Below are 26,324 nucleotides of genomic sequence, written 5' to 3'. Positions count from 1 at the left end.
TGGGGATGAGAAGTGAAATGACAGTTTGCTGATGCTGATGAACTACTCAAGGACTAAACAACTGCCTGTAACCTGCAGAGGCACCTCATTTGCAATACACTGAGAACAAGGCAAATTAAATTCAACACAGACTACAAGAGAAAACACAATCCTAGCTTAATGTATTAACTGAAAGACTCAGAAATGGTATCTCAAAGATGTAAACAATACAAAACCAAACTGAGCCTAACAAGCAATCCACCTCTACTCTCCCTGAGCCTAGAGGTATCTCTTCCTTACTGACAGGGTGGTCAAACGCTGGAACAGGCTCCTAAAGAGGTGGCTGATGCCCCATGTCTGTCAGTGTTTAACAAGCATTTGGACAACACCCTCAATAACAGCCTTTAATTTTCAGCCAGCTCTGAATTGGTAAGGCAGCTGGAGTGGATGATCACTGTAGGTCCCTTCTAACTGAACTGCTCTGTTCTATTCATCAGCTGTTAAATAGGCAAACCAAATACTAGGAACTTTTAGGCCATGAGTAGGAAATGCAATGTAAATTATGACACTATTTTAGAAATCCATGCTGCATACAGCTTTGCTTCCCTTCATTTTATTTATTTGACACAGAGAGACACAATGAGGTCTCTCAAACCACAAGTAACATGGAAAAGCTGATTAAGAAAAACTGTTCACTTTCTTCCTACACAAGAGGACGGGAATATTAAGTGAAATTGACAGGAGACAGTCTCAAAACCAAAAGAGCACAGTCTCCACTCAGATGGGGGATGCCGTGAATGACAGATTTTCATATGGGTTGAAAAAAACAACTGAATAAGCTCATGGAAGAGAACCACAGGTGGATGGCACTACTTCTCACTCAGAAGTCTTAGCAACAAATCACTATATCTTCACCACACATTTTGGAAGGTATCATTGTTGGCTTGTTCTAGCCTTACAGCCTTCACTAGACACCTACTGCAGAGATAGGGAAGGAAAACAGAAGAGATATTTGCTAAATGAACCTTCAACATACAATTAGGAAGCACTAAAACTGAACAAAACTGTAAAGTTAAGATAGCATATATGCAGTTCCATGTCTGCTCCTTATATATCAAGCAACAGAAAAGGTACAAGAAAGAGCATAAATACTGACACTCCAGTTCACCAGCTATTTTGGAACTTTCACATTACATGTTTAAGTTGCTCAAGCCTGAACTAATGAAGTATCTGACACCAGCATCACATTCTGCCTCTCTGTAGATCTGACCACAGAACAGGAATAAATGCTGGGTTTGCCTTAGTGTTGGCTATTCACCCAGTAATTCTTAGTTGATTCTTAGTCACCCAAAAATTCTTATTTGATCTGTCTCCTACAGGCCATCTCCAGTTTCCACCCCAAAGATCCTTTTCCCAAGCTTGTCTCTGGCCTTTGCCATCTCTCTCCAGAGATCATTGCTACTGAGCCTTTCAAAGTGCAGCACTTCAATTGTTATGCCCTTTTCATCTTTTGATTCATCATCCTCTTTGACTTTCAGCTTTATTTTCTCTCTCTAACACAATGGATCATTGTCAGGTCTGTCAGTGCACAGGTGGCCCTCAGTTCTAGTCCTTGTGCATTTTAACTATCAATTCCTCCAAACTCATCCAGTCCTTTTCAAGTACCAATTTTTTCTATGGGATCAAAGACTGATTTGCAGGTTTATGCACCAGTAAGTCTTCAATCATAGTTTTTCATCACTCTGCTTTTCTTTCTTTTCTTTTCTTTCTTTTGCTTTTTCATCACTTGCCTTTCTGGACAAGAGCACAAGGGAGGCCAACACAGGAGAGGCAGAGGAATTGTCAGTATTCAGAAAAGCCACTGCCCCAAAAGCTGAGTTCTTGAAGCAATTCCTTTCCCAATAGGACACAGTACAACCAAAAGCATTTTCAGTGTTTATCCATGTTAAACAGTAATATATCTCACTGCTATGTTTGTAAAACATGTAATGAAAAACCTGGGGGGAAAGTGTGTTTAAACTCATCTATCCCAAAAATGCCTATGACTTCATAGCTGTCTGCCAAAAGAAACCCACTTATACTATGGCAAAAAGTTGTTTATGCTCTTCTACAGAATACCTTTAGCTTAGTAGCAGTCCACTAAAGTAGCAAAGTCCACTAAACCCTACCTAGAAAGGCCAGAATCTACAAAGGATTTTCAAACCTCGATCTTTGAGGCTCAGTACAGAAGCTAGTCATAGAAACAGCCAAATGGAAAAACATCTGCTTTTGACAAGCACATGTCAACACTTCACTTAAGCAGAGCACCAGTGAGAGGGCTGCAGAGTCTCAGCTTCAGCTGCAGTGCAGATCAGCTCACAGAAGAATCACGTTCATTCACTGTGCAAAGCATACATCTTACATACGAGTATGAGTGCAAACAGCTGAACTGAAATGGACAGTGTTCATGATCAGGAACTGAGATCACCTGAAAATGTTATGGATGAAGCAAGCCTTTGGGGAATTTTTATGGGAACTCCAGTCATACAGGAAGTAAAAGCTTGTCCAAGATTTATAACAGAAACTCCAGGAGAATTTAATACAGTGAGTAAAGGTGTTTTTGAAATTATATCAAAAAATAAAATCATGTTTATTTTTAACATGGCTTCTGATTTACCTTTTATTTGAAGTAAAATCCTACATATTACATTTTGTTATAGTTCAGGTTTTGTTTCATTGTTATTCCTAAATCTGTATGTGGACACTGATACAGTAAGTTGATAACATACAGTAAAAAGGTGGCACCTGAAAATGAGGCTCCTTGAGTATTCCAACCAATTCTGCAACATTTTCATCCTTATTTACTAAGGGACTGATGTCTTCAAGAATTTCATTCACCAGCTCCAGGTTGTTGTCACTGACAGCCTCAAGTTTAGAATCTTCCAGTCGCTCGTGAGCCTGTAAGATTAAATACACGAGACTATAATGTAAATAAGTTTTGAGTGGTTCAAATCTATAAACTTTTCAAGTAATTTCTCAGTGCAACATTCAGCAGAAAAGCCAGAAAAATTATATATAGGATAACCTGATTAACTGCTGAAGGATTTTGCATGCTCAACTACAGGATCCAATAAACTTTATAAGCAGCACATACCAGAGAGGCTTTTAAGTGCCTATCTCCTCTATGCTATACACACCAAGCACTGCTCTATCAACAGTACAGCACCTCAGGACCTTTCCTGCTTTGGAACCCTGGACAAGTACACCTTCTAGAAGAAGGGCATAAAAGGAACTATGGGATCTTTTCAGAGTCTGCAAGAAAAACATTTACCTCAGACTCCTCTCATTCAAACACCTTCTGAACAGCACATTTTACCTGCTAAAATCTGCCTAACTGAAGGAAATGCTAAAGAAAAGTTGAGGTCAAAGGCAGCCAGCAGTATCCTGGGCTGCATTAAAAGTGTTACTGGAATAGTGAGTGTTACTCAGCACTAGTGAGGCCACACCTGGAACACTCTGGACATTCTGGAAACAGCTCAGTGAAGGGCCACAAATATGATGAAGGGTCTGGAGCACCTCACATTTGAGGAAAGGCTCATCAAGCTGGGACTGTTCTGCCCAGAAAAGAGAAGGCTCAGGGAAATTTCATCAATGTGTATAAAAGGTATACTATGCAAAGAGAACAGCCTGTTTTCAGTGGTGACTGGTGACAGGACAGCAGGCAGTGGGCATAAAATGAAACTCGGGAAGCTCTGTCTGAACATCAGGATACACTTTTTCCAGAGTGAGGGTGACTGAGCTCAGAGCAGATGGGAGTTTCCCTCCTTGGAGATACTCAAAAGCTGTCTGGATGTGGTCCTGAGCAACCATCTCCAGGTGGCCCTGCTTGAGTAGGGAGAGTTGGACCAAATGCCCTCCAGAGGTCCCTTGCAGCCTCAACCGTCCTGTGATTCATTGATAACATTTCATCTATTTCTAGAGCTATTCCTGCAGACATAATCATTTTCCTGAACTCTGCAGATACTGAAATTCATTGAAAGGTAGGTGCTTTGAGCAGGAAGAGAAGCATCTCTGAATGCTTAATTTATTTATTACAGACAGGGCTCTATCACAGAACTAGGGAATAAGAGGAGGCAAAAAATAACACAGATTCTCAATTAAAAGTTATTTTCAACACTGTAGCAACAAGAAATTTACAAAGGAGCAATTACTTTGGCATATAAAAGCCAAATACATAATAGATATAATTCAGAGTCAGCTATATATACTTCCCACAGATAAAATTTGAAGGTATGTGAGCACTTCTGCTCTCTTATTACTGCTTTAAAACTGACAATAAAATAAAATTTTGCTAAAAGCAGAGAATTTTGCTTCCTAAATCATCTAAGTATTAAATTGTACTTCATATCTATAAAATGCTGTTTCTGCAGGCCTGATGGCCAAACTCTGGAAAGGTTAACTTAACAAAAAGGCATTTCAAACATTCCCCAACACCAACACACACAAACCAAACAACTGTAATTACAAAGTTATAGGAAGCTCGGCACCTACACACATTCTCCTTTGTAAGGGAATGCTATTTTGTACAGAATACATACAGTAAACAATATCCTTCTTTTACAATTTAGTTCTTTTACAGCAAGTAAAAACACAAATCTAGTGATTTTCAGATATAACCCAACTGTAAAACCTTTTTAAGATTAGAGAATATGCGTTACCTTTTTTCTCACTCATTGTTTTCAAAAAACCACCACTAACACTAAGTGATATAATCTAAATACAAATTTTCTCACCCTCCACTCCAGAATCAAGGCCATGTATATACTGGGGAACATAAAGTTTTATCAGTAAACCATCTCTGATCCTGAAATATGTTGAGGAGTAACAGGATATGGAATGGTATGAATAAGTTAAAAACCAAACAAATAGGAATACCTAACTTGGATATTGCAATTTTTTGTTCATTTCAACAGAACATTTCAGAAATACTGATGCTGACTTTAACCTTTCTGTACATTCAGTATATATCATACTTGCCAAATGTTCAAATAGTAAGGCTTTTACCTCCAACAATCTGATATCTTAAATACTGGACTAAATGCTTTTAGATTACTCCCAAGATGTTTCCTTGGCCTGGGGTGGGCATTCACCTGGTCTCCTGTAGGCTGTGATATAATGCTAAAAGCAGTAGTGTAACAGCAGAAAGAAGATAAAGTTTTGAGGTTTGAGAGAATAGCTAACAATCCAGGAGAAGAGAATTTTGATACCATAGCTCCGCAGCAAAACTGAGGAAAATTCATGCTTGTTTAAAGTTCAACAGTAATTTTCCAAAAAGCATATTAATTCTAAAGACTAGTTAGGATTGAACACAAACATCAGCATAAGAAAGATATGGAGTTGGGGCTGTTAAGTCTGGAAAAGAGAAGACTCTGTGAAGACCTTACAGCAGTCTTTCAATACTTAAAGGGAGCTTAAAAGAAAGATGGGGACAAATTTTTAACAATAGGGCAGGGCATCATGATTTTAAACTAAAAGAAGGTAGACTGGGACTAGATATAAGGAAGAAAAGTTGTAGGATGGTTGTGGTAAAACACTGCAATAGGTTGCCCAGAAAGGTTGTAAACACTCCATCCCTGGAAACAATCAAGGTCAGGCTGGACGGGGCGCTGAGCAACCTGATCTAGTTGAAGATGTCCCTGCTTATTGCAAGGGGGTTAGACAAGGTGACCTTTAAAGGCCACTTCCAACCAAAACTACTCTATGATTCTATAAACATCAGGGACAGGAAAAAACATTTTACAATGATAACAGTTCTCCTTTCCTCTACCACCTACTGAAAAGTGGAAAGGTTCAGTGAAAGAACCCTATCCAAAAAAAAAACCCTGTAATTTCTACCTTATTACCTTTATTCTATACAGGAAAAGTGTGAAATGAATGCAACCCAGTTTTAAAAGATCAGCCAAAATGCACTGCAAAATACTGCAAACTAACTACTATACTTATTGTTCACCTTCATTTATTTAAGGACCAAAAGGAGAAAACAAGTTTGTATAGCTTTTGGCACATTTCCCCAAGTTTCTTATTGTCCTTTTTGGTGTACTTTACATAATGATTAGTCTTAATAACTGGCTAATAAAGGAAAATGAAAAAGCTTTTGCATTTCTGGCCTGGTTTGAAATTATTCTGCTGTAACAATGTAACCATCTCAGAGAACTGAGATGACTGAGAACTGAGAACCAGCTCTTCTAATAGAAAAGCAAGTTTATGTATTTTTAGGGACAAATATGTGAATTACATACGCTTCACCAAATGTGTTTTGATCTTATCCTTATTTAGCACTGCTTGTTAAGACTGAGGATTTTTCCAAAATAATTACTAAGAAAATATGAGTGCAGTCACACCATGTGAACACAATTAAAACCTTTAAGCATTCTAGATAAAGCATGTGTATAGTTAAGAATCTGTTTCTGTTACAAGCACTTTTTTTACATCTGCTAGTCATTAAATTCCACCTAATTGTTACTGGCCATTAAAGCACAAATTCTTTATAAGAAAAAAAGGCTTTGCAGTGAACATTTTCTTCGTGATAAATATTAAAGATGACTTATGCAGCAGACACTTAAAGTTGTTCCCATTGTCAGTAAAAAAATGCTTTTACTTACTCTAGTAAATTTAGTACACAAATCTTTCTCTCTGCAGTCATCTCACCAGCAGATAACACACTTCCATTACTTCTAAGTTTATTACTGTGCCATGTCTTCAACTTAAAACCAATTTTTTTAACAGCTAAACAGAAGTAGATTCTTACATGAATTCTCATGAGAAGTTTTCCTTTCCAGATTTTTATACTGAACAAAATCCATTGGCAACAATCCTTTAGCTTTACAGAGGATTTCATGCCTGCCCAGAGGGCACTGCTTTCAGATGTCTATTCCTATTAAAGAGACAGCTGTATTTAAGTTAACTGGGTTTTCCTCATGAAAGGAGCTTATTTTTATGAAGTAAGATTAAGAACATATATAAGTGATGTGCAGTATTTTTCTGCATTTCCTACTGGTAAGGCCAGCTACATTTTAATTAAAGAGTCCAAAGATTTTTTTGCAAATATCACCTTACATATTTATAATTGATTGCTACCACCCATACATAAAAGATTTTTGTAATCCAAGAACAAAAACTTAGGATAATCCATGTTTTAGAGAGCTGACAATCAAAGATAAAATTATTAATCTGAGATCCAGGAAAGGGCATGGAGAGAATATTTTCCTGGCATATCAGAAAGTAGTTTTGAGCTAAAGATGAAAAGAAAACATTTTTATGCCACAGGATAATGAAGGTGACTGCTCTCACTTTTCATCTCTGGCAAAACCACTAAAAGTCAGAAGGCATATGGGTTATGCACACAACAGCGGTTACAAGACTACATTAAAATCAACTGCTTCTAATTCCAAATATTATGATTTTTCTTCATAAATAATGTAACCACATTATTTCTGTAATCTTTGAATTTTTTATCTTCCTCTAGATTTTTCCATATAACTATTAACCAGCATGCAGAGAAGTTATGAACTCTTCACCTTCAAGCCGGTCTTCAAGTCTTTTAATAAGATGAACCAACAACGCGTTGTGGATACCTCAATCCACACTCAATGTTCACAAAATAATGTAAGAGTTAAAACATTTCCAGATTCTACTCAGAGCAGCAAATTTAAATACCTTAGCAAGCGATCTTACGATGGGGTTTTCCATAATTCCTTTAAGAAAAATCAGGTCTATTTCTTCAGCGCCTGTCGATGTCGGCAGATCAGTAAGGTTGTCTAAGACCTGCTGCATGGCTGCTGACAAAACAAAAACAAAAAGTAAATACTGACCAAAACAGGCTTCCATAAGGAGCAAAAGTGTGGGAAACACCACAACATTAACTTTAAAGATGTTAAGCAGTCAAATACATTTACTGAGAACAAGGGGACAGAACGGAAAAAGAACTTTGTGTGTGTGTGTCTGAAAATGAAATAAAGGTTGCATCCAACTGAATCCAGGCCCAGCACATTCCTTCCAAGATTTGCTACTAAGGATTGAAAAAACAAACAAGTATAAACTATGTATAAAGTATGCATAATCTTCCAAATACAATAAAATCAAGTCCTTCAGTACTCTTTTTATTTCATAATTTTCAGAAGTTTTCAGCCCTCATACCTACAGCAACCCACAAGTTTTACAATGCCTGTAGAGGCAGATTCACTGTTGTAAAAATGACCACATAGTTCCAAACCAATTTTTTTCAATCAAAAATATGCTTCCAAGGCAGCTCTTACTGTGGGAACACTTGTGTCCACCCCAGCAGTCCTTCACAGCCAGTCCTGACCCACTGCACTCTGGCACTAAGTGCACTAACACCAGCCTGGTCCCGCAGCACACTGCAATGGGAAGCACACCCTACAATGAGAAATGCATCATGCCTGCCCGGTACCCTCAGACTTGCTGAGAGAACCACTCTTGGCTGAGAGTCAACAATGCTGCCTCAAGAAATGTCAGGAAATGCCACCATCCCAGCTGTCTGATCCCCTGAAGTCATCAAGGTGAGTTAAGAGAATTTGTTCTTGTTCTTAACTTTACTCTTTTAAAGTCCTGCCAAGCTATATATGCATGCTCAAATAGACACACACACAGGTGTACTAACAAAATCTCCAGCTGAGATCCCCAACAAGCCCAGAAGCCTTGGAATAACCACTGTGTTCTGCAATGCTCTGCATGTTGCAGAGTACTATATATCAAGAAAATTAGAAAAGCCTATATGCCCCTTCTCCCACACAGGAATTAACCTTTAAATTTCCTCACTGCTTTATAATGAAAGCTATTATGAAACTGCACAGTAACAGAACAAACTGCATTTCTCAACACCTACTTTCTGATTCTAATTCTTCCTAGAAAATTCCATCAGAAGAAAAAAATTTCAGGCCATTCTTTCTGTTGAGTGGAACTGACTTTTTAACAAGCAAATCAACTCACATGCAACATTTTAACTACAGCAGTGCATGTCAAAAGACCTGTATTATGTTAAATGTTTTAACCACACTTTTAGTTTCAAAAAAAAGTGAATTTTCTGTGAAACCATGAGTAGGAGGGAAAATAACACTTTATGTTTTCAGATTTTGAAGCAGCATTATTTCTATTTTGTAACAGACAAAGTCCTGTCAGCAACCACACATTATATAAAGTCACAAAATTACCATGCAAACAGTCCACAACTTCCCCAGACTAGGTAGGTCCTACATCCTGACTAGTTCAGCTGCAGATGAAACTGCCTTCTTCACATTTTCTCAATTCCCAGTTTCAGACTCGTGACTTTTAAAGTAGTCATGCAAGCTGTACTATCTGCAGAAGTGGGCAGATGTTTCTGGCCAATTTATGTCATAGGTGCTGCATAATAATGCAAGTGTTAGAATAAGAAGCTTTCTTTACATTTTTAACAGTTATGCAAATTCTTTTCTAAGGAATTTCAGGTTAGCACTTTTTCTCCTACAAATAATCGGAGAAAATGCAAAGCTTCCTTGAAGTCAAAGTATGCATCTCAACTACCAGCTGCAATTCCAGCATCTTTGGTCATATTATCTCCATGACATTAACCTGTTTCTTACTTAAGCCTTTCAGAATTCTGCTTTAGATCAAATTTAAAAAAATAGTCCCTAATAGTCCCTTTATCATCAAAAAGAAAACGTTAATAGCAATGTTAAGCTTCAGAAAAATGTCTTCATGCAAGTAGTCAGGGTGTTTTCAAATTAATATTTTATTCAATAAAGGTTCCACAAACATCTAGCATCAGAACTACTTAAGTATATTTCAGCATTTTTAGAAAACAGCAACCAGCTTTATCAACATGCAGAGATCAAAATATTCACAAAGGCAGACTTGCATTCCAGGTCATCAAAACCAAAACCAGCTGTTCTCAGAAACAGCTTCCTACAGTCGTGTGTTGGTTGTCTCATGGCACAGCCATCACAGCAAGAGTTTCTTAGCTATAAATAGTGTTGTCTTAATATTAGAAAGCAAACCAAAAATGCAGGATAAGGCACCTTTACCCATGCTGTATTGTTTATGTTTAAACACAGTATGAGGCTCAATATTGCCTCAGTGTAGATAGTTCCCCATCTTAAAGGGAAAATTTTTCTAAGTAGTTGAATAAAAAATAATACCTTCAAGTATCCCTGTGTTTTAATCAGTTACAATGTTAAGCACAAAAATTTTAGACTGAGAGAAAGGTTAAGCTTCGACAGTCTTTGCACCTGTTATCTAGCACAGGGTAGGCAGAGGAGCATTTATATGCCTCACCATGTTTCACTGCTTTACACTCACCTGGCAAAATATTCAGAACATGATCGAATGTTATTTGTCCAAAAAAAATATCAAGTGCATATTCCAACAGGAATTATGTCTGCTGGTTTATTCAAAAAGAATAGACCACAAATATATGGATACTTTTTTTGATGGACTAGACAAAGCATTTTAATCTCAGTGTTTTATGTGCATTATACAAGTCATGAGCCACTTTCAAATATAGTTCCTGTTTAATGTGAAAAGCTGGTATTTGTTCACATGTGAAAATAGCTTTGAAAGTCTAAGCAATATACTGACTACGTATGCCTTAGATATTCATACATGTACTTCAAAAAAATTTGATTTATCTAAAGACTAAGGGCAGAGGTGGGAGGAGGGGAAGACACTTTGGGAAATGTATTATGGAACCGTTTCTGCTGTATCTATTCAAGAGGCTTTCATTTACTCATTTCTAGGGTCTATTAGACAACAAACAACAGGAGATACTTTGTTTCCAGGCTTAATTATAATGATCTTTCAGAATAATGTAGATTCACATGGAATTTCAAGTAGCACTCATTTAAACAATTTCACTTTTTTCTTTTCAGGGATAAAGCCACCTTAGCACTTTTGAGAAATCATCTTCTCTTATTCCTGAGCAGGAGGAATGAAAGCAGAAGATGAAAGTACTTAGGTAGGAAAGTTTTACTTAAAAGATCAGCTCCTACCAAGCAAGAAACAGATGGAACTGAGGAGTTTTGAGACTACCAAATCTAAATATCCCATCAAGAATTGCCTTTTGAGGTTCACATCTCTTTTGAGGTGAATCTGCCCTTGAAATGTTGATAGAACTTACTGGGGGGTAGAAAGCGCTGTAGAACTTACATTCAAGTCAGGCATACTGAAGAACTAAGGACTACATGAACAAACTGCATAAACCAGGTTGTCAGAAGTCCTTATTATTATTGTGTACTTTGGTGTACAATAAAGAGAAAATGTGTGCTTTTCCAGTGGAAAACTAATTGGGTATCTCTTCCCTCTCTTGTCCCATTTTTACAGGAAAATAATAAGACTCTAGTGACTTTGAGAGCTCTACCATTCACCTCCCTCTCTCTGAAGACAAGACTGTTTCTATATTCAATGACCCGTCTGGGGAAAATGTTAAACTCATCACAACACATAAGGATTTGTTTTAGTGAGGACACCATGAGACAGGCATGGCTGACTACAATGGTTAACAAAACCAACGAGGAACACACATGTATTACAAAAAACCCACTGACGACAGCCTCCAGACACGCCAGGAGGAACTGGGTGGCAGAAACAACTCTCAGTTGAGGCGAGGTGCTGAAATACAGGAATTCTTAGGAAAGGGTGACAACAGAACTGAGTCTGAGCTGGGACTCCTAAGAAAAATGAGATTACAACTCCAGCCCCCGGCTTTCGTGACAGGGAATACACACAGAATTAATTTCCACAGTCAATTTTCAAAGAACATCTTCATAACCGCAGCAAGTTTAAAGCCTCAAGCAAGACTCAGCAGGAACATTCTGGTCTGCTGTGTACATGCACTGAGCAATTTATTCCTACTATACATATGACCCCACATTCAGGCAAACTAGTTTGTCATTTGAACCCCATTTCAAAAAGGGAAAGGGGGCAAAGAGATGTTAATTGATCTCTGTGGCAAACATCATGCATCCTGAGGCGTGGGAATACAGAAATCCCACTTCCTAATGCAAAATTTACTAACCAGAATTAAATCCTCCTAATTCCCACAGAGTTCTTCAGACAACCAAAGGATGTTTCAAAGGTTTAATCTACACATCGTACCTTACAATAGTAAGTTCAGATCAAACAGATGTAAAAGATACCCTGATAACTCCTTTCTTCTTGTAATTGTAAGAAAGAGGCAAGTTTTCACCAAGCTCTCAGCTGTGATCCTTCTACCAAATTTGATTTTTATTCTTTCTTTCAGTGCCTAATTCTTGACTGCATTAATTCTATGTAGAGGAAAGAGGAAGCATACATTTAAATAAATTTTCCAGATTTGCAGACAGAAGACAAATGTGTCACTCACTGGGGAAAATTAAAGCTTTTCAGAATGAATATTTTGCACAATTTTTTTTAGCTCAGCTTCATTTTATTAGTCTCCAAGCTTACAAAATAACAGGAATGAAAAGAAAATTATGTATAATATATTTAAATAAACATGCATATTTATTTCCACATGGCCTACTCATCTGGATAGAAAGTTATAATAAATACCTCAAGGACTACTGGAGAGGCAGGTACTCCACACAAAGTCTAGAAAGTTAGATTAAAATCTTGTCACATACATAAACTTCAGAAATAGTTTCTTGTGTAATTTAAAACCTTTTCAAGAGGGATATATTGAAGTTTCACAAGCCACACAATAAGCTCAGACAAAAGATTAATTTTTAACTTCGCCAGCCCTTAACCAATGACAACTCTGTAATTTTTTTCCCATTTCTGTCTAAGGTTTTTAAATAATGATCATTATGCTTAAATAAAAGGCAAAAGAAAAAACAAAGTTATTTTGTCTCGGCCACTTCTCTCCCCACTCACAAATTATAGCATTTTTGGCAGTCTAGAACACAGAAAAGGAGTACCTATGAACAAGTTAACATTCTGAGAATATTTCACAAGTTCATTCACAAACAGGCTATTGACCAAGAAGATATGAAAGGCTGACAAAGCTGTCTTACTACTGCTAGAGTACATTTCAGAAGCCATATTTTCAGATAGAAGTCTCTGGGGAAGCACTATGCAGTGAGCACATGCAACATTATGTTTGTGTTTTCCCAGCCAGCAGCTGCATGCACTGAGCAGGATCACTCTCAGCAGCAGCTCCAGAGCAGCGAGCGCTACAGGAGTGGTGGAGCTCTGCAGTTCCACCCCAGGCTCCTCTGCAAATCAGGCACTGCTCCACACCACTGCTGACTGCAGCAGGGTGCAATGACAGTCCTTCAAACACCCAGTCACACACCTTGCACCTCCATCTGACAGACACTGCCAAGCAGGGAGCACTGGGCCAGCCCTGGACAGCCACCTGAACTCAGACATTCCTGGGCAGCGTTCCATTGTAACATCACTCAGGCACCTCTCCTAAACGGGACCCCTTCCTCAGGCTGCAAACACAGCAGATCTCCTCTAAAAACACAGAAAGATTGATTAATGAAGAAAGCTGTTGTCTGCAGCATGAACACTTTACTGACTGCAGAATCACATACAGCAATGAATTTTTAAAGGAAGAAGGAGAAGTCTAATTGATAAGAATGAATGTTCCTCTGGATATTCAAATTCTGCCCACTAAATTTCTGCACATTGAAAAGAAATAACGTAAGTGCTTAGAAAAGTTTATTAATTTTTTTTACTTCATTTTCTCCAAGTCTACTGCCAAGCCAAGATGAAACTATTTTAACATACCTATAAATAGAGGCTCAAGCAGTCCCTACCCTTATCAAACCTGGCTCAACTATATCTTTCATGCCCATGTTTCATGACTGTGAAGGTCACAAAAGCTATAGGGAAGAGCCAACAATCCTTTCCCAGCTTGAACACTGCAGACATACTTCTTTCAGGCTGCGAAGATTGTCTAAAAAAAGACGAAGCACAAATTTTCTGATGAACAGATGGACCTCACAGCTGCATCTTTGGAAAAAATAAAAGCACTATTTAAAAGTAATCTCAGCAAAGATAAAAAGGGAACAAAACATCAAAACTCCAAAACTAGCAGATTAAAAAGCTTAAGTCTTATTTAAAATACATATATCATGACCAACAACAAGACATTGAGGATAGATACACTAAAATCTAGTTTTAAGGAAATTATGTCAGACTTCTCTTTCTTAAAGGATTGCCAAGAAAAATATTTCATAAAGTACAAAGGCAATTAACTTCATGCTAACTAAGCTTGATGCTTTGAAGATAAGCCTATGTAAGTGTTAGGTATTATCAAGTTTTCTGACCTTTTTTAATTAGAAGAAGAATGATGCAAGCTTCAGGCACAGAAATTATTAACTGAGGAAGGACACACACGCACACAACAGACAAGAATACAGAAAAAAAAAAATCTTTAAGCACCATACAGCACAAAGCAGAGCATGTACGAGCAAGTCAACTAAAAGTTTTTTAAAAGGTTGAATTTAAAATTTTATTTGTGTGTTTTTACTTTTTCTCTACGGATATTAGGAAAGTATACACTGATGTCACGCAAAGAGTACTGTACGTTAAATGAGTACTAGGACATGCCCCAGGAGAATTTTCAATTTTGGTGAAGAAAGACTGTACTACCCTTAGTTCTTCAACTACCTTAGTAGTTCAGGTACTGGAGAAATATATTTGAACAGATTTTTAAATGAAGGCAAAACATTCAGTGGATCAGCAGTCTAAGATTCTACTTTGTAGTCAAAAGTTACAGGAGAAATTCAACAAAGTTTCAGAATGCATCCTGCACTACACTCAAGTTATACAAGAGGCTGAGCTTATTGCACACATCCATCATTCTCCCCGGTATTTTGCAAACAGTAGCTGGATGAAGAAACCTGCATTCTCTGCAGACCTCTGGTAATTAATGCCAGTTTTTATGAAGTCTAAAATGCCAGCAAAAGAGATACAACAACCTAAGTACACCTTTTGAAGTATTGCTTTCTCTAATGCGCACTCTTCCAAATGAATCAAAAGCTTTGTATCTGCATTTCTGCCACAGTACTCAGTATTATTTATTTGTTGCAGTACTACAGAGCCTGAAGAAAGCAGGACTGCAAAAATGCTAATATAAGTAAAGAAGACAGTTATATAGCAAGGAAGAAGTCATGTGTAACAAACAAACAAACAAACCCAAACAAATGTAAGAATCAGTTTACTGTACCACTTTTCTTGGTGAAACACTTGATGGAAAGCCATGCAGAACCACCTATTGCTTTATCCTATTCACAAATTCAGCCTAAGGACAGCTGGAAATCAATTAAGATTTCTTCCTCAATTAAATCTCTTCTTCACACAAGTAAAAAAATTAGACCTGAAGAGAAAATAATGAACACCCTTCCAAAGGGATAGCAGACTTCCACTCCAAGAACATGCTTTCATCTTGTTGCTGGTCTCCAATCAACACTGTCATAGTGGATAAGGCAAGCTGCATGTTGTGTCCCACTTCTGAGACCAGGAACCCCAGGAGCAACTGGCCCAAGCTTGGCCATCAAGCATCTTTTTCCAGCCATTTGCACTTTCATCTAGGAACACTGGATAGGCATTTTTTCAAAGAAAGGTAAAATTCACAAGGCTTGTAACGTACTCTATTGTCAGTGTAAATGAAACGGTTCAGAACATTAGTTACAGAGCTGTTCTGTAGTGTAGCTTTGTGCACGTCTGCAAAAAAAGACAAGGTACTTCAAATAAACAAAATTAGATACTCCACTGTGTAGCAAAGTAACAACACTGCACCTCCAGAGATCTGTGATGCATCTTATTACCAGAGATGATGTTGGTTTCACTGCAGTTTGCATCCCAGGGGTGTCTGCATCCTTGTGTTCTGAAAGCACCTGATCACTCAACAGAGTATCAGGAGGATATCATTAAAAACAATCCACACTTCAGATATCTGGGCATTTCCTTAATCTTGGTTAATAGAAAAATCTAGATTAAACAATTGTTTCTGCTCCCTGTTCTTAATCCAATGTTTTTAACATCTAGAAAGCACAATGTCTCAGTTTCCATTATTGGACAAGAGTCTCGTGAGTGCCTTGCATGACACCATTAATACTTCCCTCTCTAGTGATAGGGAGAGATAATGAGATCTATTTTGACCTTCTTACAGTTACATCATACTGTCAGCTCAACCTACTGGTCTGTCACAAAACAGTACAAAGGTACACTTTAAACATCACTCTCCTCCAAAATTAAAAACTGTAACTGAACAAAAAGTCCTCTTTCTTCAGTGAAAATACTTCACATATATATATTTTGTCCCACTGCTATTACTCCAGGCTTCAAATTAGTTTTTGGCACTTTGTTTTTGTGTTTTGGCACTTTTTGCTTTAGTGAAAATGCTTAGACAAGGAAATGTACCAGAAACCACATATCATCCAGATACTACTGTTGCTTTTAACACTACTTCCTTTTACAGCTTCAAGCGTAGGAGACACTCAGGAATTCTAACAAATAAGAATTTTATAATGAAGTTTTGATATCAAGTGAAATAACACTGTCATAATATATTCTCAGAGTTATAACAGCAGAATGCTTTTTTAAATGAAAGCATCCAAACTCAGCACTTTCAAAATCTGATTGCTCCATTATGATGTAGCTGTAAAAAACTACACCTCTGCCCTTTTACCAGTCACACCCATATGTTAACATTTCATGCATTCACTGTTTCAAGCCTCTGCTACTGTGAAGTATTTATTGAATTATCCCTTCCAAGCTAATACACTGGAGTATTTAAATTAGAGCTGTACCAGTGCAGACATAAAATTATTTTTGAGCTTCCACTATGGATGCTACACAAGCATTTAAAAGTTGCTCAAAAAAATTATATGGAGAAAACAAATACATGACAGCTTTTTGGAGCACAAAATAGGTTAAAGCACTTTAGAAAATATTTAGACTATGTCAACATATTCTTTAATAAAAAAGGAAAAGGTATTTAATTACACTATTATTATACCTAGCCCATTTTTCTATTGAAAGGAAAAGAACCACCATGAAACGCTTCCATAGGGAAGTATTCACTTAATTTCACTCAATTTTCTACTGCATCCCAGCCTGAAGACAAAAAATTTAGCACAGGAGTGAATCTGCAAACAGGAGTGAATCTGCAAAATTTATAACATTTAAATTAAATTATCTCTGTCCCAGGACCTCAGTTTTCAGTTTTACATGATCACCTAATACATTTTCCAAAAATTTCACTTGAAGTTCATCCCTAAACTCTAATGCTCCCACTTCCACTAAACTAACCTCTCTCATGCACACACCCCCATTTCTGCCCAACAAACTTATCTGGAAGCAGTAAATGCAATTCACTAAATGAATAATGCTCTAGTTCAGGGTGACTTGCAACAGAAAAACAAAAAAACCCCGTTTACTTCACTACCTTTGTCATATGACACAGTTCTTGCTTATTTTAAGAACACAGCTAAAGCTTTACCCACAAAGAAAATTTCCATAACACAGTTGGAATGTTAGTAGTGATATAGTGGATAGAAAATGGCTTTTTCAAACTTGTTTGCCAAATAACACAGCTTATCTTTTTAAATAGTGAAAAATGCCACATAAAAACTTTGTGTTTTAATAAAGAAATGGCAAAATATGGCATGTTAAAGGCTTACTTGACCTTCAGGAATGCTCAAAATACATCTCCGTCACTCCTAGTGAAGAGACTCCACTCTAAACCTTTCTTTCAGTTCGATGCAGTCAAGATTTACACAATTGCCTATTCATTACCCTCAACAGTTATGTTTCTTTAGTCCTTAGAAGGCTGTGTTCAAGAACCCTGGAAAAGGAATAAAAAGATCAGCTTGACACTTGTATTTTGAAGGGAACTGAAAAACTTCATGGAGTAAGTCACACTGCCCTTAGTCATGTGTTTTATCTCCTGGACTACTTCCCCACGTTATGTTACCAGGATTTATTCACAATTGCCAATGTTTAATGAAAAGTGGGAAATCTAATTTCAATTTAAGAATATCTAGACACAATAGCATCAGGAAAAATTTATTTCTAGTGGTCTTGGGGCAGCTTGGATTAAGAACTACATGCTTTTAAGGAAACTGCCACTTTGAATGCTCTCTTTGAATGTTTGCCACCTTCACTTTAAAGTTAAAGTTACTGCTGTAAACCCTGAAGACAGTGTTCTGTCTTGTATAAGGTGGGCACAGGCAGTGAAACAGCAAAGGGTGTCTTCAAAACTGTATGTGATGCATACTGACATGTTTGAAATTTTCTACTCCATTTCCTCAGAACACCAAGTTGGATTTCATTAAGTTTTGCTAAGAACTTCTGAATTTTCAGTCATGTACCCCACCACTCCAACTCAAGCAAAACCAGAGATCTTTCAAGTAAATTTTGCACATTTTTTAGTTAAAATGTCTTGGTTTAGTTTTTTTTTGGCTGGGGGGGAAGGGTTGTTTGTTTGTTTGTTTTCAAAAGAAGTACTGGCAAATGCAAAGACAGCCAAACTTTTCTTCTTGAACAGTTCACACCACTGCAAAACTCAGTGAAGAATAATATCTGTCAGGGCTTTTCATCCTTTTCTGAGACAGGCAAATTGCTGTAAATCTGAAAGGTTTGAATCGACAACTTCTACTGATATGACATCATCTTTTATAATGGCTTCTCTTGTGAAAGTTCCATGATGGAACTTGCTTTCTGACTGCATCTGAGCCATGAGAAAGCCTACAGAGAGGGGAAAAAAATTGTGAGATAATGTTTTTCTCGACTTCAAACTGCAATTGCTGTATCTTAAAAGCAGTTCATATGCATCCTCATATGCTAACTCTCTTCAAACCTCTTTATGCTGAAACAATAAAAACCACATTATCTTAATTTTCACTCAAGTCCTTTGTTCTTTTGTTTCCGCACTTCTTAGGTGTCTCAGAGAAAGGAGTTGGGAGAAGAGAGGAGGGTACTAGTACAAACAAGTACTAGTACAACACTTGTTGGATTTTGACTATAAAACCTCTCAGATCTGCACAAATTTTAAGACCCAGTCACCTGGGTAGCAGCAGTCAGGACCACTTCTAATGCCATCCACAGAAAAGAAGAGGATTCCCAAAATAGCCTATTGAAGTCCTCCGTGTACAATCAGAAATGGTAGGTTAGGGATCATGAGTCTCTGTCCCCAGCCTTGGAATTTCACTGCAATAGATAAATAATAAATCCATGTTAGAGCTTTTCCCCAAGAAGGTTTTATGAAGTCCAGGTCCTGACCTGGAAAAGAGTAATTGCTTTACCAGCCACCATCAGTGTGGCACTTGAGAGGACTGTCTCATCACACCAAATGAGTTCTCAGAGCAGTCAGTCCCATCCATGGTTGTTTCTGCTTATCTTACTCCCCACTGAATTCCTCTTTCCCTGAAGAGTACTGGGCTTGAAAACAATATAAAAAAGAGAGCAATGTAACCTCCTATAGATAAATTGGTTCTTTGGATACAACTAGTTTTAAGATTGTGGAATAATTTAACATGAAATTACCTTCAAGTTCCCAAGAAAACTTGAAAGGGCTAAGATGTCTTTTTACATAACTTTCTGGGTGTTACAAGGTCAAAATCACATTGTTGCCAGTATTTATGAATGTTATTTAAAAAAACCAAGTCCTGTCTCAGCAGACAGGTTATACAGCACGCAAGGTAGCAAAAAATAGATGGAGTAGTCATTGTCTCCACAAACTTGACACATAAGTGAAATGGCCCCATTCCTCCTCAAGATTTTGAAAGGTCTGAAACAACATAGTCTAGGGATGCATTTTCAGAAGTATAAATTCCTCTTTGCAGAAAGAATATCAACCTGTTTACTTATTTTTTCAAATAATTATCTCTGTTTCTTTCACTTTTCACTATACTTTTCTTTAAGTTGTGCCCAACACCAAATGGAACTTTGATCCTGTTTCAATTTCTCAGAAACCCTATCAACATAGCCCCCAGAAGACCTGCACACATTCCACTTGTCGTGTGAGAGAAGAAAAGTCCTAGACTCAGGACAGAACCTGGCTGACAGTCTCCACTCAAAGAGCAGCTGATAATTTTAAGCAGCCCAGGCTTGCACTTCCCTAAGTCAACAGATCCCGATTCCTCAGCTACATGTATCCTAAGAGTCAGCTACACTTGTGTGCAAAGCTGTAAAGACTGCTGGACTGCAAGGACACATGCTGGACTTTAGCTTGCTTTTTGGTCCAGTGAGGAAGGAAAAACAGCTTGAAGAAACAGATCTAATAAAGTAAACCACATGCAGGTAAACTCCCAAACACCTGTCCCTGGACAGATCCAGTGGCACACTAAAAAAGATGTTGGCCCAGCAGCCTGGTAAGCACTTAATGGATTGCTGATCCAGCCCACTGGCATTAGTTTGTACATTGAGACATCCTTTAGAAACATCAGATCGTCGGGCCCAAACTTCCTTCGGAATAATGTTTGTAACAAACCTCAGCAGTACTAACACCATAGTGCTTGGAAAGGGACCTTTCTATCTTCATTAATATCCTTTCCACAAATCAAGCTTACTGATGGCACCGAGTATTCCTCTACACTAACCTGCCATACAGAAATCCCATTTGATCCTGTAAGAAGGAATTTGTGTTCAATGACTGAAGCATTTGAAACATGAAAGAAGCTTTCTCAGCTGCAGAAAATCCAGCAGATATTCTGTTTTTCCAAAGACAGTGTCAGGATTTAAATACCACATCACTTCTCAGCGTAAGTTTTCAGACCCAGACAAGCCAACTTTCACACAGAAGGAATCAACACTTGTTTTTTAATACCAGAGAGACTGCTTTGAATCAGCTCCTGCCAGTAGTTCAAAAAAGAAGCCAAGTCTCTGCATTGAAAAAATCTTTTCACAAATTAATTACCATGCCTCTGTCCAGAACAATGGACATCAAGAGCTATGAAGGATAAAGATTCAATCAGGCATGCATTATGTTGGCTCAACATAGGATTAAATTATGGCTGAAAGGGTAGAAAATTAAATAGTCTCATGGCAATTTTTTGATATACACTCTAAGTACTTGAAATTCACTATACAGTTACATAAATTTCACATGTGCTCAAAACTGTGATCTTCCTGTGCTTAATAAATGAATTGTTAGCATGTCAAACAAGTTAAAACAGAGGACTCCAAGAAGACCTGCAATTTCCTGGTCTTGTGTACCAACCAGAATCTTAAACATGAACAGAAAAACATTCTCATCCATGCCAAATACCAGCAGGATACTGCAGAACCCTTCCTCTAAAGGATTTTTACCAGACATACACTGTTCATCAGTTTTCCTAATTCTTTATTGAAAGTCCATCACTCTGCAGGCAGTTCTTGTTCCAGAGAGATACCCTGAACCTGAACAGGTATCTTTTTGTGAGGAAGGAACACTTACACAGTGCTTTATGTGCACACATCAGATCTCTCATTTTAAATTATCAGGAAGACTACCTTAAGTTCAAGACTTAATAAAATTAATAAATCAGTATAGTAATTCTATCAGTCTCGGTTCTGAGGCTTTCCAAGAACAGGTGGATACAGATTTTTCTGTATGACAATCTGTATGACAATGAAAAACAATGCAAAGATTGATGAAATGATAAGTTTATAGCACAGCACAAATCTGCTTCATGCAGCAGAGTTGGAAGACTCCACCATAAATTTGAAGCATGGAAATATCACTGCAACTGCATCCCAGTCATTCTTGTTTCACCGAACATTTTTACTTGAATCTACTGTGCTAACAGCACAGCAAAGCCATACAATACACAATGTCCTATGACTTTCAAGATTCCATAAAGACACACACATAACATAACAGCATCCCAAACATATTCACAGACACAGCACTTCCAACATCATGTACAAATAATCCTCTATAAAAACTCGCTGACTTTAATTCTCTTTGTTGGATTATATTTCAGGAGGAGTAGAAAATATATTTCAGTGAGTTTAATCACCACCAAAATGTACAAATTCAAGATCATCTCAAGTGTCAGATTATCTCTCATGGGTTTTTTGCAGTCATCATACCAGCCATCAGAACACAGGCCTGTGCACATACCCCAACATCAGAGTTCAAATCATTTAGCCAAAGACCCTACCATACACAGAGAAGTTGGTCATCTCTCCAACACCCACATAAAAGTAAAATTTTGGTTGAGTCTTGAACACCTATGTAATAGTAAATTATTTGAAAATGTATCTAATAAAAGGGAAAAAATGGCTGGAAAGTAGGCAACACATTATAATGAACTTAGAAAAACTAGATACAGCAAAAGGAGTAGCTCAGTAGGAAAAACAAAAAAATGTGAAATGTCTTCTATATTCTAGCTAATGGCCCAGGAAACCACACCCAATCTGTCATTTCTGTACGCAATCTAGCACTACCACATGGTGCTTACACCATGCTGGAAGGGGTAGTGTTTAAATGGAACTGTCACCTGCTTCACCTGTCTTCATGTACACAGACTGGCACTTCTGCCCGGAAGATAACACGGTGCTTATTCATTGATGCCAAAGAGAGGCAGGTTCCCAACGCTGAGTCCCTCACTGTGCCCCTCTTTCAGCCCACTGCCTGTAAAAAAGTTTGTTAGACAATATTCCAGAGAAGTAGAATTTGCAAAAATATTACTGAAAAGGATTTAAGTGTAAACTTAGCTGCAAGCAGGTAACCAGCCCCAGTGACTTCCAAGTTAATGCATCAGTTAAAGTTGGTTTGGGAATTATGTGAAAAAAAAAGAATAAAATGGAAGTGACCTACTTGAATGAAAGACTCATTCAGAGGTTTATATGTTCAGATCCCTCAAAACAAGCTGACAAGAGGTATTTGCATATATTTCCTTAAGTACAAACTGTGAAATGTCACACAGTATAATTCTTGATTAATCCATTAGGTTCATACAGACTCGAGATTTTTCCACTATCTTTTTATTCACTGCCTATTTCTGTTTACACAAGAAAGTACCCCTTCTGTTTCCTAAGTATACCCAAATGTTCAAGAATCAGAGTAGATAGTAAAACCAAAATGGCAGCTTAGCTGCAAAAAAAGAATTAGTAGCTTGAATAAAAGCAACCTGTGCTATAGACATTCAGAGATCTTCCTAACATTTTGGAATTCTAATTTAAAATAGGATGGCCAAGATCTCAAGAGTCTCCTTATGAGTCTTCACTCCTTTAGCCTTTCTTCATCCTTTTAATTCACTCAGAAGCTGCCAATGAACTCTAAAAACTACATAACAGAAGCTTTAGCAGGATTCTAATTTTGGTCACAGATAACTAAGTAGAGCAATTCTAGATAATATTAGCTGAGATTTATGATGCATTCACTATCTTCAGATGCACAAGAGTATTTTTGGGCATCACTTGGAAAGACAATATTCAATGTACAGCTGGTAAATTTTATTCCTTTTTTTCTCCTATTTCTATACAAGAAGCATATTCATGCTGCACTTTTTTTTTTTTTTCCAAAGGATCTATTTCTTCAGCAAGAGAAAACACAAGTCTGGTCAAGCCTCACTTTCAACACATCAAGATGATGAAATTACAGCCGGTTTTGAGAGTAGAAGTTAGAGAAACCTTTGTCACTTCTCTGAGCAAGATGTACCAATAGAGGAAGACCTGCCCTCTTGGTGCAACTCGGGATAAGAAAGGTCAGTCAATTTTTTCTCAACTCCACATATGTTGTGTTATATCTTTTCTATTTCTGTTGCATTATTACTAAAATAAATAAATAAAAAAACCTTTACATAATTGTTTGTTTCACCTACCACTATGAAAATCTCTTCTCCAAAGAACAAACAGCATCTATAGAAGCCTAGATCAAGTTCTTGGTAATGGAACTGTTCTTATTTTTATACACTTCCCAATTTCTGTCAAGCCTGAGAGCTTCCACATACCATTCAGACCAAACTAGGGATTTGTCAGTGATTACACTTCCTATTAAAATATAATAAGAAAGTCACCTTGAAAAAGTATTTTTTAAAATCTTTCTAAAGAACTGTCTTGGGACATTGCTTCGTTATTGCCTCTTTAAACGACACAACGATCAAACATGAGAACTGTGACTTTTACCAATGAGTGAGAAGATGACAGACTGGAAAGTAAAGGGGAAAGAGCTTTTTTCATCTCTCTGAATCCTTGGCACCGCATTTCCAGCAGGTAGTACAAACTATTTCTATAACACCAAGCCTTTAGTTTGTATGGAAATCACTGCTTGGATTCTAAGATCTCCTATCAAGCTGATTTTGATCGAAAACACATCTCCAGTTCACTGCTAACACAGGATGATCTAGAACACCTGATTCCATTCCTCCTCCTTACATCACAAGACTGAACCTAGAAGCTTTAAAGCCATTGCTTATTGCTGTAAAACTGGAAGTGTTTTCCAAGTGGTACCAAATCTAAAAAACTGCTAGCTACCTGTAGAATGACTGAAGTGAGTGAGGGAAAGATGAGCCAGCTGCTTCAGCTTGTTCCCAATTCTGCATGTAGATATAGGACAATGTGAAGGAGGATGTTAGGAAGGATGTTTTTTAATCACAGCAATTGAGACAGTGATGTCTCCTTATTATCAATGCATTTCCACAGATCAGTTGAACATGCTTCCAGGCACAGGATACCATACTGTCAGACTAACTTGAAAGAGCATTTCTATTGCTAATTGAGAACTCTCCCCTTTAGCTTCAGACGACCACCTTTTACCAGCTCACATATGTAAGTTCAAAGGACTCAGTGACCAAACAATCCAAAATTCAAGCTATTAGAATGTTCTTCCTTTTCCCCAACACACTTTATCTTTCTGTGTTTATTAAAACCCCACACTAAAGGCAGAAAACCCTTAAAGCCACACCAAGATATTTGCCAAGGCTAGGTTCACCTTATTCAAGGTGCCTGTGTGGAAGCCAGTATCAAAAGGAACATGTCACAGGGCAGCAGTCAGATTTCTAGAGAGCAGGTAAATATGTAAACAGGCCTGCAAGCTCCAGTGTTTGGAGGCTAAACATCTATTTCTGTTGTTTCACCTGGACACATCATTAGGCAGAATGGAGCAATGGCCCACCAAAGACCAGCCTATGGATATCCTGGTCAGTCTGACATGCTTCCTAAACTAAAAGATGAGTAATCATTAATCTGCTGCAAACTTGCCACCAGCTCTGTTACCAAAGCAAGAACTAGTACTGGTTCAATCTTCACAGAAGGCTACAATGCTGCACGTATCATATCTCAGTTATCAAGCACTTCAGTGAAAATCCATTGTCAATTATTTAAAGAAACTAAACAGTAATCCAATCCAAGGATAAGAGTTTCTCATGTTTAATCAAACAGATCTCCAGTGCACACTAGCAATTTATGTATGAATACAGTCCATTAAGGAGTTGAAACCAGCTTTGAAATTGAAGCGTCTTGAATGGTAAAAGCACCCAAACCAAATTACAAAAATAATCCACAACCTAATTTAATTTAAAAAATCTTCAGGTTAAATGTTAGCCAGATTCTGGGAGATTACCTAGAGAAAATGTCATGTATGTGTACTTTGTATTTATGCTTTCCTAGACAGTTTATGGATGTTGGGCTTTCTGTTTACAGACAAGCGTTTTTTTTTAAGATACATATGTACGCATACATATACACCCACATACATCTTAACACACACATATAAAATACTGCATTTTATTAAAAATTCCTTCTTTTTCTGTATGTTTCCATATATGTATGGAGTTGCATGCATGCATACAAACAAAATAAAACATGTATTTTTAAAAGACAGACTGCAACTTCCAATCCATTACTGGCATCAACCCTGTCCAGTTCAAATGGGTAATATCCTAACACAGAGGAAGATCACATCAAACAAGAGAAAGATCCTGATGCAGGGTCTTTTTTCAGTGCAATATTAGAGAGTAGGAATCTTCTTCTTACAGGTAGCCACACCCACAGCTGCCAACGTGTGCCTGGTATTTCAGGTCATCCTCTTGCATTTATACTGGCTCCCTAATGACTTGCAGAAGAGCAAGAGAAGAAAAAGAGTGGCAAATGCATAATCTCTCTCTACTCAAAGATGGACTTCCTGGAGCCCTTCAAGTCTTACGCCTTTAGCATTATCAATCATTCTGCTGTCTTAGTTTTCAATCCCCTCTGCAAAGCTGTAAGATCATTTTAGAAGCTGCTAATTTGCAGGCCCAGGGCAATTACATAAGATGTTATTTTAGTCATGAACAACACACTAAATTTTGGAATCTGCTGCTGTTGCACATTAGCACAATGAATTCTTCATTGGTTTTTGGGTAATGATGTCTAGGCACTTGGGGACCATGCTACGCTTCTTTATGCCTATCTGT

General features: G+C 37.6%; 1 protein-coding gene and 1 long non-coding RNA gene across 3 annotated transcripts in view; one reads left to right on the top strand and one right to left on the bottom strand.

The window, feature by feature from the left end:
• PALS2 (protein associated with LIN7 2, MAGUK p55 family member) overlaps positions 1-26,324 on the bottom strand; it is a 58,612-nt gene that overhangs the window by 22,964 nt on the left and 9,324 nt on the right. Inside the window, exons 2-3 of one of the 2 annotated variants that reach the window (XM_077176128.1) lie at positions 7,675-7,796; positions 2,764-2,916 (exon numbers count right to left, since the gene is read on the bottom strand). In XM_077176128.1, coding sequence (XP_077032243.1) covers positions 2,764-2,916; positions 7,675-7,791 — 270 coding nt within the window. In that variant the 5' untranslated portion in view covers positions 7,792-7,796. The remainder of the gene's footprint in view (positions 1-2,763; positions 2,917-7,674; positions 7,797-26,324) is intronic. The other variant, XM_054640817.2, reaches the window with a different exon arrangement.
• LOC143693645 (uncharacterized) lies at positions 8,151-12,029 on the top strand. Its single transcript, XR_013181570.1, has 3 exons — positions 8,151-8,537; positions 10,881-10,966; positions 11,332-12,029. It is a non-coding gene; the product is annotated as an uncharacterized LOC143693645 (long non-coding RNA).

Source organism: Agelaius phoeniceus, chromosome 1 (assembly GCF_051311805.1).
Source record: "Agelaius phoeniceus isolate bAgePho1 chromosome 1, bAgePho1.hap1, whole genome shotgun sequence".
NCBI lineage: Eukaryota > Metazoa > Chordata > Aves > Passeriformes > Icteridae > Agelaius > Agelaius phoeniceus.
This window is presented reverse-complemented; position numbering and strand designations above follow the sequence as displayed.